The sequence below is a fragment of the Sander lucioperca genome, chromosome 3 (assembly GCF_008315115.2).
Source record: "Sander lucioperca isolate FBNREF2018 chromosome 3, SLUC_FBN_1.2, whole genome shotgun sequence".
NCBI classification, from domain to species: Eukaryota; Metazoa; Chordata; class Actinopteri; order Perciformes; family Percidae; genus Sander; species Sander lucioperca.
Window position 1 is genome coordinate 23,660,905 of NC_050175.1, and position 11,355 is coordinate 23,672,259.

Sequence of the window (11,355 nt, forward strand, 5' to 3'; positions counted from 1 at the left end):
ACTTGCCGCAGGAATTAAGCTTGTGTGTTCAACTAACATGCTTTAACTTAGTCTGTAGTCATACCTCACTAAATAATACTTTCCTAAATGTAAGAAATGCAGCAGATACTGAACACCATAGGCCTTTATAGTTTTGAATCACCAGTTGGCAGCCTTGTAATGTTTGCAATACACAGAATGCACGAAGAACATCTAACTACAGTCTTTTCATTTAGTGCTCTACAAATGAGGTGTATCCTGGTCAGAGCTGTTATTTATCTCTTATTGATTTCCATTCACAAAACTGTACAGATCACAGATAAACTATGAACTATGTGATACATATAAAATGTGTATTCTACAAGCAAAGATACCATACTGGATATGTTTTATGGTTGTTTACTATTTGTTTATAAAACACTTTCTTACTTTCTGTTTTTTTTAGTTAGAAATATGTTATTGTTTGATTTGGAAACTTCAATAAGAAATCTAAAGACAAAGCTTTCTCTGCAATGTAGATGCCATCAAAAGAGAAACCTTGAGAAAAATCTTAGTTTAATCACAGCTAACCATAATGATGTATTTGTCATACAAAAACATGGTCAGTTTTCAATTGGACAATCGTTCAACGCATGTTAAAGGATTTTTATGCTAATTACATCACGACATATCGATGACACAGGCTCAATAGTAAATTATAATCAATATTAACGTAATGTAAACATATATCAAAGTAATATCGAGCAGTAGTAGGAGTTCTAGTAATGTTATGAGTGCAGTTACATTTTTTTTGCGTGGAAGCGGTCACCCCTACAAAGTGGACTCTTCCACGGGTCTTTGGCCAATCGCATGCTTTGTTTTGGTACCAGCCCCGCTATCAGGAAGGAAGGACGACGCTTGCTGGTTTCTGAACTTTGACACTTGCCTAACAAGAAGAGAAATCTCTCTTTGGACTCATTCTGGAGTTCATCTGTCTGCTGTCTTCACCCTGTTGTGTCTGCTCAGTGTTGTATCTGTCATGGCGGAGGAAAATCTGTCCGTGGTGCTGCACGCCCAGGGAGACCTCCGGCTGGTAGGAGACCGAGCACAAACGTGTGCCATTTGTATTATTTACAGTCTGTGTGAATTAAACTGACTGCAACCTTTGCCTTCTTTTTTGTGCATTTTGTCAATTTTTCAAAGGAAAAGCGCCCTGTCCCGGAGCCAGGACCCAATGGTGTGATATATTCAGCTGGTGGAGCTCAATGTGTTGGAAAATACTGTTGACATGCAAATTACAATTTATAGGCTACTTCAACAAGCATTTCAGAAATATATGTTAATATGTTTTGCACCTTATGTGAGGTTATAATAACTGACATTAATTAAATCGCAATTTCAATTTCAAAGCTGCTGCATGTCAAAATACATTGCAGCTGCCTGGCTGCTCTGTTTCAGCTCAATTTATTTTCATATATGGATATATTTTAAACTGCAGAGAAACTAGCCATAGTTCTTATAGTTTTGAAATGTGTGTAGTTTTTTTTTTATTCATTCTGAAAATCTTTGTGACTTGCAAGTCAACTTAGAATGCACTGAGGTCAAAAAATAGATACTTGTAACAGATTTTTTAAGACGTAGGGAATTATCCAGAGGTCTGGAATTAGGCTGGTCTGTAGTGTCCTTTTGTGACAAGGTGACAAAATGCATACCTGCTTATTAGTCTGTACTGGACCTTCACTGTCCCTGACTTGTGTGTCATGTTTTGCACCCAGAGGTTTTGCTCCAGATGCACTCTGTAGGAATCTGTGGATCAGATGTTCACTACTGGCAGCACGGCCGAATTGGGGACTTCGTGGTCACTAAACCTATGGTGTTGGGGCACGAGGCGTCAGGGCGGGTGGTGAAGCTCGGATCAGCAGTCAAGCACCTCAAAGTAGGTAAGTGGTTGTGGTGTTTGTGTACCAGAGCTGGGAAGTACCGAAGGCTCTGTCTCATGAAATCTGCCATTCTGTTAAAAGGGAAGTTGACATGCTTTCAAACAACAATACATTTTCAAAATATCATTCCAATACAATATAACAGAAATTTAAAAAGTTATATTACTATATTTACTATGCCATAAATGCATTTAAGTACATGCATTCATTGTAGTATAGTGTTTAATTTTCATGCAAGGTCTCACTTAGTCCTTGCTGTAAACTTCACTGTGTATTTTTTAGGCGACAGAGTGGCCATTGAGCCCGGCGCGCCCCGCGAGATGGACGAGTTCCTCAAAAATGGACGATATAACTTGTCTCCTACCATCTTCTTCTGTGCCACGCCCCCCGACGATGGAAATCTGTGCCGATACTACAAGCACAGTGCCAACTTCTGTTACAAGTAACCGTTTTTTTCAGGATTTCATGGCTTTGCACAAAAGGTTACCTAAAAACTGCCTGCCTTTGCATATATCCTTTTTTTCGTCTTTTTTTTTCTCGTTCTGTGTCTTTTTTCTATCCAGGTTGCCTGATAACGTGACGTTCGAGGAGGGAGCTCTAATCGAACCTCTGTCTGTGGGGATCCACGCCTGTCGCAGAGCCGGTGTAACCCTCGGCAGTACTGTGCTCATCTGTGGGGCAGGTAAACATGAAAAACTATTTAACACACTATACAAATGTCATGACTTTTTGTAGGAAATTTCCATCATCAAGATACTTTAGGCTTCATTTCAGGACATGCTGCAAACTAATATATAAGTAGAGATGTATCGGCTCTGATACTGCCTAAAACGCTGGTATCGGTATCGGGAAGTACTGGAGTTTATGCACCGATCCGATACCATGTAATAAAGCCCTAAAGAAAATCTACGTTAAAGTAGTTTATTTATGTTCTTTTCCGTTATAGGCTAACTGACTTCCAAACTGGATAATAAAAGAAAGTTCTGTGGCATTCATTGTTTGTGTTTAACCTGAGCCAGACCGACAACAAAGATAGAAATAATATCACATCCATACAGGGATAGTAGTATACAGTTGTTAAAACATAATAAAATATATGACACACTGGTATCGGATCGGTACTCGGTATCAGCCGATACGCAAGTTCAGGTATCAGAATCGGTATCGGGAAGCAAAAAATGGTATCGGGCCATCTCTATATATAAGGAGGTGATTGTACTGTGTTGGTCTAACATGTCCCTGTAAGTAAGGAGTGTAGTTTAAAAAGCGTCACTGGGTGTAGTCACAAAATTGAGAATCATACTGACACACCAAAACTGGAGTGAGTAAAAAAACTACTGAACCTTAACGCACCTTGTGAGAGATTTAATATTTAACAGATCCCTTTTGTTTTGCGAAAACAAGGTGATGCACATTTAAGACACCTGTGTTAAGCATTCCCAGGTGAAATAGTTCATTGTTTCTTATAAGGGTAAAGTTATGCAGTACATGTGACTGACTCTTCTTTTTATGTGAACATTGAAATCTCAAGCTTCAAATTGATATTTAACACAGTCTCTACAGTAGGCATCTTGTTTATTTCTTCTCTTCCCACAGGACCTATTGGGTTGGTCTGTTTGCTTGTGGCCAAGGCGATGGGGGCCTCGCAGGTCGTCATCACCGGTATAAAACACACGCACACACACACACACACACACACACACACACACACACACACACTATAAACATGTATCTCAACTGAAGCAACACAACATGCATATTCTGGTAGCATCTTCTCTCCAGTCTTTTCTTTTTCTCTCTAATCCATCTTTGCTGTGTTCAGATCTGTTCCCTGAGCGTCTGACAATAGCCAAAGAGTTGGGTGCAGACTTCCAGCTGACGGTAAAGAGAGGAGACGGACCCCAGCAGCTGGCCAAGAGTGTAGAGGACAAGCTGGGCGCTCAGCCTCACGTTACTATTGAATGCTCTGGTGTGGAGAGCAGCATTCAAACTGCCATCTATGTATGTGACTACCCAGTAAAGACTGTTTAAAGTTGTATTCAGAATTATGAAGTAGCTCTGCACACAGTCTAGACAATAGTACATGTACTCAGGTACTGTACCGACTTACAATTTTGAGGCACTATATGCACTTTACTTGAGTGTTTCCATTTCATGCAACATTATATTTCAACTCCACTACAATTCAGAGGGAAATACTGCATTTATCCAACAGCTTAAGCTACAGTACTTGTTACTTTACATATCCAATTGTTATAGATTAAACTACCCAACAGAATATAAAAGTTATGATTAGCTCCACCTCAGCCGACTACAACAGTAAAATGCTACCTACATGTTATTACATCTGTAATAGTATTGTTATATAATAATGCAACTAGGGATGTCCAGATCCGATCACGTGTATATCATATATGTATATATATTCTCATTATTTTTTAATACATCTATAGTTATGCGGTGGCACAGAGTTAGACCCTTTTGACTCCACACAGAAACACAGAAGTGCTCTTTGTTAACAGAGTTGTTGAATGTTAAAATAAGGTGAATTAAATAAAAAATAAGGAACATCCTGGATCTGTTTTTTCGCTCTTCTTTATTCTTTTTTTATATATTATAGAAGCATCGGATCGAGACTCGGTATCGGTAGATACTCAAAATCAAATGACTCGGACTCGAGGGCAAAAAAACCTGATCGGGACATCCCTAAATGCAACAATCACAGTGGCAATTTTTCCATTTTACTTTTAGTTTTGATACTTTGATACTTGATACTACTCACATTTTGAATGCAGGACTTTTACTTATTTTACTACTGTAATGGATGATGTAATAGATGTAATGTATTTTTACATGGTATTGCTGCTTTTACTTAAGAGTCTGAATACTTTCTCCTCCACTGTTTGTCATTTATACTAGCATATACTCGGGTCACTATGAGGCATAAATGCCAGATTTTCAGTATCTGCAGACTCATAAAATAACCCAAAGTTGTAATTTATTTATTTTCTTGTCAGGCGACACGTTCAGGAGGTGTGGTGGCGCTGGTGGGTCTCGGTCCTGAAATGGTCACTATACCTCTGATCAATGCTGCCATAAGAGAAGTGGACATCAGAGGAATTTTCCGCTACTGCAACACGTGAGGAAATATCCCTTTTTTTTTCTATAAGCAGATGTTTAAAGCAAAGCTGGAGGCAATTCCAGTTGAGAGTAATAATTCGATCATTTATGTTTGTGGCCGAAGCTCGACTCGTAAAGTACATATTAGGTATCACAGATTATGAACTCATGAGTAAAATGTTTGTCTCGGTGTGTTGCAGCTGGCCGATGGCCATAGCCATGTTGGCAGCAGGTAAAGTGAACGTGAAGCCCCTCGTGACCCACCGTTTCCCCCTGGAGCAGGCAGTCCAGGCCTTTGAGACCACGCGTCAGGGTCTCGGGATAAAGGTCATGTTAAAGTGTGACCAGAATGACCAGAATCCCTAATCTAACCCGCTGCACTGAAACAAACCTGACCCGACTCAGCATGACAAGCAGACATAAACGCAAACTGGACATTGACCCTGAGCAAGATAACAGCCAGTTCAAAGAGACACACTAATAACAGCACTGTGAACTGACTGCATGTCACAGATGTAACTAGCATCAAATGGTACGAGTAATTATTTTATGATGCTCAACTTTGTTGTATAACCAACATGTTGTTTAATGGTTGTATATCAATTGTTCCATTTTAAATTGGATCATTGTACATACAGCTATTGTAGTAAAAGAAAATCCTTTAATAAAAATGTAAATAAAAATGTTAGGTGGCTTTTTATATTTCATCTTCACAGAACCTGCACTACCCAATTGCAGGCATCAGGGGGAACTAGAGAGTCAAAGTGGAAATGTCTGTAGCAGTGTCTTTGTCCTAATGATACACTACATTAAGCATTGCCTTAGTTCACGCAGGACACCAATTAAATTATCATTTCTATCAGTCACAAACCAATCACAGCCCTTCTCACATCAAGGCGCTCCATTTAAATGTCTCCCTCCTCCTCACTGATCCCTGCTTCACCAATACTGCCTTACACTGCTGCTGCTGGCAAAGCTTGCCTCTGCCTTCCTTGTTTAGAGTCCTAACATGACTTACGTTTAAAATGTTTTTTAATGTCTTGATTTGGGCCCACTTTTGTATACATGGGGGGGTTCAGCATTACGCTCCCTGTTTAAGTTTAGCATGCTGCTTGGCTGATCCAGGGAGCATTATTAGAGAGGAACCATCAGCGCCAAGCAGAACTGTATTTCCATTTGTTGCAATACATGGTTAAATCTATGGCGAGAGTGTTCCTGACTGAAGTACTATTAGTACAATATGTACTATATATTAATCTTTGAAGTACACTTTTTGGCAGTTAGTACACAACAAATAACAAGAATATCAATCAAATTGTGTCTTTAAAATGCCACTGACAATTAAACTGGCTCCTTGCTGTCTTACCAATCACAATTGATTCATTTGTTGACACTCAAGAATCAAAGTGTTATGGATATCTTTGACTAATTTCTTTACTTTTCCAGTGTGAACACAACATATTCAAAAGCTGTTTAGGATTTCTACGAATTATGGAATAGGCACACAGATACTGCGTTTGTCCCAATTCCATACTACAGTATGTACAATATACTACTTGTCATGGTATACTGTTTTTGCAGTTAGTAAACAAGAAATCTATTTACTGTACAGTTTTGTACTAACCGGAAACTATGCAATACATGCACTGACAGACATCAAACCATGCAATTTGGAAACTTAACGAGAAAACCCAACACGAAAGATTTAATAGTCCAAGATCTATGGAAGAGAATAAGGACCACATGTGAAAAATTTATGAGTTCTGACTTTTTTCTCAGAATTCTGACTTTAAACTCAGAACTTTCCATGTGGCCCCAATCGTCTTTCTTAAAGATCTGTTTTACCTTCTGCAATTTATTTAAAATGTTTGCTCGTCTAATTCCAACTATTTTAATTACAATTGGTCCGTAGTTACAAATTCAGACATCCAGAAATTCCTTTAATAAGACTGAATTCTGAATTTTACTTAAAGTAAAAGTCTCACTAAGGCAAAATTATGAGGCAAATCAAAAGTTTGACTTACTCACGAATGAGATTTTAATTTCAACATATTAGGTCAAAATAATGAATAATTTACTCATAGGTTTGACTTAGTAGAGTATGCCAAATAATGATGTGATGAGTGATGAAATGTAACTTACCAAATTAAATTGATGAGGCAATAAGTAAAAAATATTGACTTACCATGTTTTTATTATTTCTAACTTGTCTTCCATTTGTCTTTGGTTTTAGTTTCCTGGCAGCACTTTCATACAGCGAATCCAACCCTTTTTAGAACCAGTTTTCAGTTTGATCCAGTCCAACAAAACCAGCCAGCTTTAGCCCAGATTTTATTATCTTGCCACAATGACATGAAACTACTTTACGAGGCATGCACACAAATAATGTTCATGTGGTTAAACTTTACTACAATGCATTGTAAAACCTTTACCCAGCGGTAAGATTTGCTTCTGTCACAGTGTGTGATTCACAGTTCTCTCTTTCCCTCTCAAGACTGAAAGCCAACATACAGGTGGGGAGATGTTTGCAGTGACTAAACCTGTGTGTTGTTGTTTTTTTTTTAACATAAGCACAATTCTAGACATGTTTCTCTTTATGTACAGACATTCTAATACTGCTTATGGAAATGGGACAGCTCACACAACACAGTTACATTCACAATCCACTCATAGTTTGCATGAGTTTCAGTAAGAAACGCTAAAGATGAGCATACAGTAGAGTAGCACACAAAAGAAACTTTGATATCAAAAGCATAATTGATGCATGTTAATTATGGAGGAAATATTTATTCATAATTCAAATTGAAAGTCCAAAGAGAAATTGAAAGTCCAAAGAGAAAACGAAGCGAGATCAAATTAAAAATATTTTTTAAATTTTCCATTGATCAAATAAAAAATATATTTTTTTTAATTTTCCATTTGGCTTTTCCATTTGGATTTAATATTTGGCTTTTGAATTTAAATTTAACATTGGCTTTTCCATTTGGATTTAATATTTGGCTTTTGAATTTAAATTTAACATTGGCTTTTGAATTTTCATTTAACATTGGCTTTTCATTTGGACTTGACACATGTCAATGTAAATGAGGAGGCGTGGCCCAAAGGCTGGTGGGAGGGTCTGAAACGAAAGGGGTGCAGAGGCCCCTTATGAACAGCAGGGGGAGCTGACTGCTGGGGAGCACACTGTTGAGGAGCATCTGTCTGCAGCTTGGCCACCAGGCTGGCTTATCCTCTTATTTCACATGATAGAAACTGATGATGTAGGCTAAACACAAACCACATTTCATGCGTGTTAGTGAGGACTAGATTAGGACTGTATTTAAGCTGATTCTGGTTTCCAACTTCGCCCCAGGTGTGTCTGTTTAAAACACGGACGGAGACAACTTCTCTCTTCTGATGTTTTATTTAATTAAGCAACAGTACAAACATGGGTGTGGGTAGCTCTGCTACATGTGTTTGCGTGTTGTCAGATCTTGAGGACACACACACACACACACACACACACACACACACACACACACACACACACACACACACACACACACAATCTCAACCGGGTAGTCATCGTCGGAACTGCGACCTCTCCTTTTTCTTTCTCTAACTTTTTTCTCCGGGTGGTGCGCGCAGTGTAAGGTGCGTATCCACGCTATTCTCCGACACGTAGGCTACTCACAACAATCACTCCTGATTGACGGCCTTTTGTACAGCCTGTGTACTTTTTCGTTCATTTGATTTCTGATTTTGAAACGATATCCAAATTTGAAAAATGGGTAATTTTAAACCTTGTTAATATTGATGACAATGTGTTCAAACGTAAAACGAGCCATATTTCAGGAAATAAACTTGTCCATGATTCTATTGAGAGACTTCCAGCTGACAGCGGTGTCTGTGAGCATCACTGGCCGGCCAGCAGAGAGGCGATCCCGGCCGCCACCAGCTGGCTGTCCCGTCAGACTGGAGCTTCTGACAACATCGGAGAAAATGTGCAGTTGGCCATCAATGTTTGTAAAACTGCCCATATTCAAACTCTACACAGTTAATTGCTCGCATAAAAAAGTCTCAATAGTGAATTTAGTGGTGAAATAGCAGACAAAAATTGTAAGAAGTTTCCAGTTGTTTGCTGCTACGGCAAACTCCCGATCTAGATTATAGAATCGATTGCTTTTTTATAATTTCCATCTGCTATTTCACACACGTTTTCCGTTTGAACAAATTGTCATCAATATTAACAAGGTTTAAAATGACCCATTTTTCAAATTTGGATATTGTTTCAAAATCGGAAATCAAATGAACGAAAAAGTACACAGGCTGTACAAAAGGCTGTCAATCAGGAGTGATTGTTGTGAGTACGTGTCGGAGAATAGCGCGGACACGCACCTCACACTGCGCGCACCACCCGGAGAAAAAAAGTGAGAGAAAGAAAAAGGAGAGGTCGCAGTTCAGACGATGACTACCCGGTTGAGATTGTGTGTGTGTGTGTGTGTGTGTGTGTGTGTGTGTGTGTGTGTCCTCGAGATCTGACAACACACAAACACACGTAGCAGAGCTACCCACACCCATGTTTGTACTGTTGCTTAATTAAATAAAACATCAGAAGAGAGAAGTTGTCTCCGTCCGTGTTTTAAACAGACACACCTGGGGCGAAGTTGGAAACCAGAATCAGCTTAAATACAGTCCTAATCTAGTCCTCACTAACACGGGCCCAATTATAGTAACTACATGAAAACTTCACTGTTGTTGCATGAAATGTGGTTTGTGTTTAGCCTGCATCATCAGTTTCTATCATGTGAAATAAGAGGATAAGCCAGCCTGGTGGCCAAGCTGCAGACAGATGCTCCTCAACAGTGTGCTCCCCAGCAGTCAGCTCCCCCTGCTGTTCATAAGGTGCCTCTGCACCCCTTTCGTTTCAGACCCTCCCACCAGCCTTTGGGCCACGCCTCCTTATTTACATTGACTTATGTCAAGTCCAAATGAAAAGCCAATGTTAAATGGAAATTCAAAAGCCAAATATTAATCCAAATGAAAATCCAATGTTAAATTGAAATCGAAAAGCCAAATATTAAATCCAAATTAAAAGCCAATGTTAAATTTAAATTCAAAAGCCAAATATTAAATCCAAATGGAAAAGCCAAATGGAAAATTAAAAAAAATATATATTTTTAATTTGATCAATGGAAAAAAAAAAAAAAATATATTTTTAATTTGATCTCGCTTCGTTTTCTCTTTGGACTTTCAATTTGAATTATGAATAAATATTTCCTCCATAGTTAATAGTTTTACTCGGTTGCTTGTTATTTTAATGTGAGTGTTTGTACATGAGATTTAGAAAAGACTTCAGAAGGTTGAACTCGTGTATTGCCGTAAAATCAAGGAAATCAAAAGGATATGGCGTTTCTCCCATGAACCCCTGCTGTGAGCATTGGTTTGCTTCACATGTACATTATATCAACTTAGCATATTAAAACCCAACATCTCAAACGCTCAACTCATTCCCCTTTTCACCGGCAACTACTTTGATATCCGGCATTTAATCGTGTCTTCGCCATCATCATGGACCATTTCAATTCAACAGCGAGATTCAATAAATATTTACAATGCAGCTGTGGCCCCTCCCTCCATCCATCCATCGCCTTCACTTCATATTAGTAAAATATGTATTTACATGAGAAATAAATAAACAGAAGAAACTGAAACTATACAAGAAGTATAGTAGAAGTATCATATTGCATTACATGAATATAAAAAAATAAATTGTGACAAATTCGCTCGTCTGTCCACACAATCTCACTAAAGTGACATGGAAAAGCACAGACAGGACAAATAAATAACAAACACACACACACACACACACACACACACACACACCCTTTAGCTGGTCAGATGGAAAAAGCATCTCATGTCAATTAAATGGCTGTTGCAAGTTAAGCACAGACAAGGAAGAGATGATAAAGTCATCAGCTCAAAGAAAAAAAAAGAAAAAAGAAAAGAGAAATGAATTGACAAGGAGAAGCAATCCTCCCCCCGGTCACTTGCTTGGTTTGTCCCGTAAGATAACCAATCACAGCTGACGGCCTGTCCTGTGGAACGGTCCCTGTCCAATCGTTTATATGTACATAGGTGTCTCCTGTCCTGTTAGAAGTCTGAACATGGCTGCCGGCATGGTCTTCATGTGAATCTGGAAAAAAACAATATTATTAGTATAGTATATTTTCATATTTCATGTTGAGTAAGAATCTGTGTATTCCTTTCTGTTACCATGTTCAAAAGGTAACTTTTAACCTCAAAACTTGTTATTGCTGTGTACAAAATCTATATAGTCCACTATACAGCATTGATG

General features: G+C 38.6%; 2 protein-coding genes across 6 annotated transcripts in view; one reads left to right on the forward strand and one right to left on the reverse strand.

The window, feature by feature from the left end:
• The first annotated feature begins 830 nt into the window (after window positions 1–830).
• sord (sorbitol dehydrogenase) lies at window positions 831–5,676 on the forward strand. Its single transcript, XM_031324145.2, has 9 exons — window positions 831–1,051; window positions 1,162–1,195; window positions 1,734–1,898; window positions 2,181–2,340; window positions 2,462–2,580; window positions 3,495–3,560; window positions 3,721–3,899; window positions 4,916–5,037; window positions 5,219–5,676. The coding sequence occupies exons 1-9, from the start codon at window positions 998–1,000 to the stop codon at window positions 5,382–5,384; spliced, it is 1,065 nt and encodes a 354-aa protein (XP_031180005.1). The 5' UTR covers window positions 831–997; the 3' UTR covers window positions 5,385–5,676.
• Window positions 5,677–10,290: 4,614 nt separating this feature from the next.
• The window catches only part of apba2b (amyloid beta (A4) precursor protein-binding, family A, member 2b), a 76,710-nt gene continuing 75,645 nt past the window's right edge, over window positions 10,291–11,355 (reverse strand). For all 5 annotated transcript variants that reach the window (XM_031324144.2, XM_031324140.2, XM_031324142.2 and 2 more), the window contains one exon: window positions 10,291–11,193. In XM_031324144.2, coding sequence (XP_031180004.1) covers window positions 11,122–11,193 — 72 coding nt within the window. In that variant the 3' untranslated portion in view covers window positions 10,291–11,121. The remainder of the gene's footprint in view (window positions 11,194–11,355) is intronic.